At 35.6% G+C, this 3,669-nt stretch overlaps 1 protein-coding gene across 1 annotated transcript in view; it reads left to right on the top strand.

The window, feature by feature from the left end:
• LOC107747670 (echinoderm microtubule-associated protein-like 6) overlaps positions 1-3,669 on the top strand; it is a 57,617-nt gene that overhangs the window by 34,637 nt on the left and 19,311 nt on the right. The window contains 4 exon segments of the mRNA XM_016562267.1: positions 1,019-1,160; positions 1,246-1,398; positions 2,541-2,672; positions 2,953-3,041. Coding sequence (XP_016417753.1) covers positions 1,019-1,160; positions 1,246-1,398; positions 2,541-2,672; positions 2,953-3,041 — 516 coding nt within the window.

Raw genomic sequence — 3,669 nt, 5'->3', positions numbered from 1 at the left:
AATGAAAATTCTGTCATTAATTACTCACCCTCATGTCGTTCTAAACACCTCCGTTCATCTTCGGAACACAAATTGAGATATTTTTGATGAATTCTGAGAGCTCGCTGACCCTCCCATAGACAGCAATGTAATTACCACGATTAAGTTTCAGAAACGTAGCAAGGAGATCGATAAAATCTTCCATGTGACATCAGGGGTTCAACCGTAATTTTACGGCGCTACGAGAATACTTTTTGTACACAAAAAAAACAAAAATAACGACTTTATTCAACAATTTATCTCCTCCGCGTCACTCTGGTAAATTTTGGAGAGTATCCACTGAACGTAACCAGCGTATGCTATTCTGTGTCAGCTGCGTCACGCAGACGAAAAAAACTTATCCGCGTGAACCCCTGATGTCACATGAATTATTTTACTGATGTCCTTGCTACGTTTCTGGGCCTTAATCGTGGTAATTACATTACTGTCTATGGGAGGGTCAGAGAGCTCTCAGAATTCATCAAAAATATCTTAATTTGTGTTCCGAAGATGAACGGAGGTCTTACGGGTTTAGAACGACATGAGGGTGAGTAATTAATGACAGAATTTTCATTTTTGGGTGAACTATCCCTTTAATCATGATCCAAACATAGACACCGCTGCTTATGAACAGCAACGATACAGTGTTTCCTTGGTTACCATTGCTTATGAACAGCAACGATACAGTGTTTCCTTGGTTACCGCTGTAAACAAAGCAGCGCTGCGCTTATGAATACTACTTTAATATGCATCATTCAGAGGCAAGATGAAAAGAAAATACCACGTAAACGTTTCTAAAGACAGTTAGTTATACATTCATATAAAGTGTACCTACTATATTTGTATCGCGATTTGTTTAGCATCTCAACCGATTTGAATCGTCACATATTTGAATCTATTTTCAACCGGCTCGCGGTTCATCGTTACATCCCTACAAACCAGATTAGATGGTCAGGCAGGTCAGCTAGTTGAAGTGTGTGTTGTGTTTGATGTGTTTTAGGGTCATATGGAGGGGGAAGTCTGGGGCCTCGCGGCTCATCCGCTGCTGCCCATCTGTGCCACTGTGAGTGACGACAAAACGCTGCGCATCTGGGAGCTTTCAGCCAACCATCGCATGGTGGCCGTCCGGAAACTTAAGAAAGGTTCGTGATTCGCTAACCTCCTGCCACATTTGGAAGATCTCAAATTCAGTATCACAAACAGTTTGGTGTATGTGTGTGTTTGTAGGTGGTCGATGCTGTGCCTTCTCGCCAGACGGAAAAGCCTTAGCGGTGGGTCTAAACGACGGCAGCTTCCTGGTGGTGAATGCAGACACGCTGGAGGACATGGTGACCTTTCACCACAGGAAGGAGATCATCTCTGACATCAGGTTCTCTCAAGGTAACCGTCTGGCATGGGCGGCAGTTTTAGATATTAAAATAGGCTGATAATACATATGTTATTTAAAATACAAATTCCCATTCGAAATATGTGCATGTATCATCATGTATCACAGTAAACCTGGGACGTGTTTCATTATGCAATGCTAACAAGACCTCATGTAGTTTTGTAGCTCCAGAGCTGAGTTTATCTCGTAGGCTTTGACCCACAAATTTGCTCTGCTGCCAAGTTAGTAAAATAAAATAAGTTTTTCCATAATAAAATAAAATGAGTTTCTGTGTGTGTAAATTGAAGAGATCACACAACCCTGGAGGGGTTAGGTGATGTGAAAACATTTATTTTCATCAGAGATGGTTTTTTATATAATATTTAAACATAACTTGATAATATGTGGAGATATGCATGTATAATAGATAATTTGGTCATATGTATATATTAGGGCTGTGAAATCAATTAATTGCATCCAAAATAAAAGTTTGCGTAATATATGTGTGTGTACTGTGTATACAGTGGGTACGGAAAGTATTCAGACCCCCTTAAATTTTTCACTCTTTGTTATATTGCAGCCATTTGCTAAAATCATTTAAGTTAATTTTTTTTCCTCATTAAAAAAAAAGAAAAAAATTACTGACCCCAGACTTTTGAATAGTAGTGTATATTTTAACACAAAATTTCTATTTTGAATAATCACTGTTCTTTTTAACTTTTTATAAATCAGCATATTGGAATGATTCCTGAAGGATCATGTGACACTGAAGACTGGAGTAATGATGCTGAAAATTCAGCTTTGATCACAGGAATAAATTACATTTTAACAGATATTCACATAGAAAACAGATATTTTATATGGTAATAATATTTCACAATATTACATTTTTTCCTGTATTTTTGATCAAATAAATGCAGCCTTGATGAGCATAAGAAACTCCAGTAAAAAACATAAAAAATCGTTCTGATCCCAAACTTTTGACCGGTAGTGTACATGTAATGAAATGGATTTGTATATATATATATATATATATATATTGTAAATTGATAATTATATATAGTATGTATATATATAATGTTAAAATTATGTAAAACTTAAATGAAACAAGTAATCTATAATTAAAAAAAAAAGTTATTTTTTGTTTTTATTGAAGATGCTGGAAAATACCTCGCTGTGGCCTCCCACGACTCATTTGTGGACATTTATAATGTTCTGAGCAGTAAGCGGGTGGGAATCTGTAAAGGAGCGTCCAGCTGTATCACACATGTGGACTGGGACGTCCGCGGTAATCCAGACATACACAAAACACTAATATATATTCAAGCAATAATATGCACGTTAATGCCTCTCTGCATGTGATGAATTAATCCTTGAGTGAAATGAATGGAGAAAACTTTCTGGCCAGCTGTAGCTTGAATAATTTTTTATTAGGAAATAGCGTCTTCTTTATACTTACAGATAAAGAATTTGTATATTATTTATTGGCATTACTATAGGTTATATATTTTAAACATGTGATCCAGATAATCACATAATCAAACAGTTTTTTGTGTGTATTAATGCAGGAAAACTGCTTCAAGTCAACACTGGTGCCAAAGAGCAGCTATTTTTTGAGGCTCCACGTGGAAGACGACAAACTATCAGCAGTTTAGAGGTAAAAAACTACACACAGCCATATATGTGACCCTGGAGCACAAAAGCAGTCTTAAGTCGCTGGGGTATATTTGTAGTAATAGCCAAAAATACATTGTATGGGTCAAAATTATAGATTTTTCTTTTATGCCAAAAATCATTAGGATATTAAGTAAAGATCATGTTCCATGAAGATATTTTGTAAATTTCCTACCGTAAATATATAAAAACTTAATTTTTGATTAGTAATATGCATTGCTAAGAACTTCATTTGGACAACTTTAACCCTTGTGCACTCTTCATTTGGGAGTCACACTCATGGTCTTTGCGGTCAAAAGTGACCGGACACCTGAAATATAACTTTTTTCTTCTTCAGTAAAATCAATCTAATATATTTTTGTTCAATAATATTTTTTCTTTTGTATTTTGAGAGAATTTCTTGGTACTAATTAAAAAATCCAATTTTTGCAGGCAGAATAGCACCTCCTGGTGAGAGCAAAAAAATAAAAACCTGTAATTTCATGGTGTAACCACTAGATTCCTGTATAGGACTCTATAGAAAGGCTTGTGAATTCCCTAGTTGTGTTTATACATAATTGTTTACTTTTATTAAGTTGTGGATTTAAATGTATATTAAGGCATTCTCAAAT

Source organism: Sinocyclocheilus rhinocerous, unplaced genomic scaffold, assembly GCF_001515625.1.
Source record: "Sinocyclocheilus rhinocerous isolate Xijiao unplaced genomic scaffold, SAMN03320098_v1.1 scaffold671, whole genome shotgun sequence".
Classification (NCBI taxonomy): Eukaryota; Metazoa; Chordata; class Actinopteri; order Cypriniformes; family Cyprinidae; genus Sinocyclocheilus; species Sinocyclocheilus rhinocerous.
This window is presented reverse-complemented; position numbering and strand designations above follow the sequence as displayed.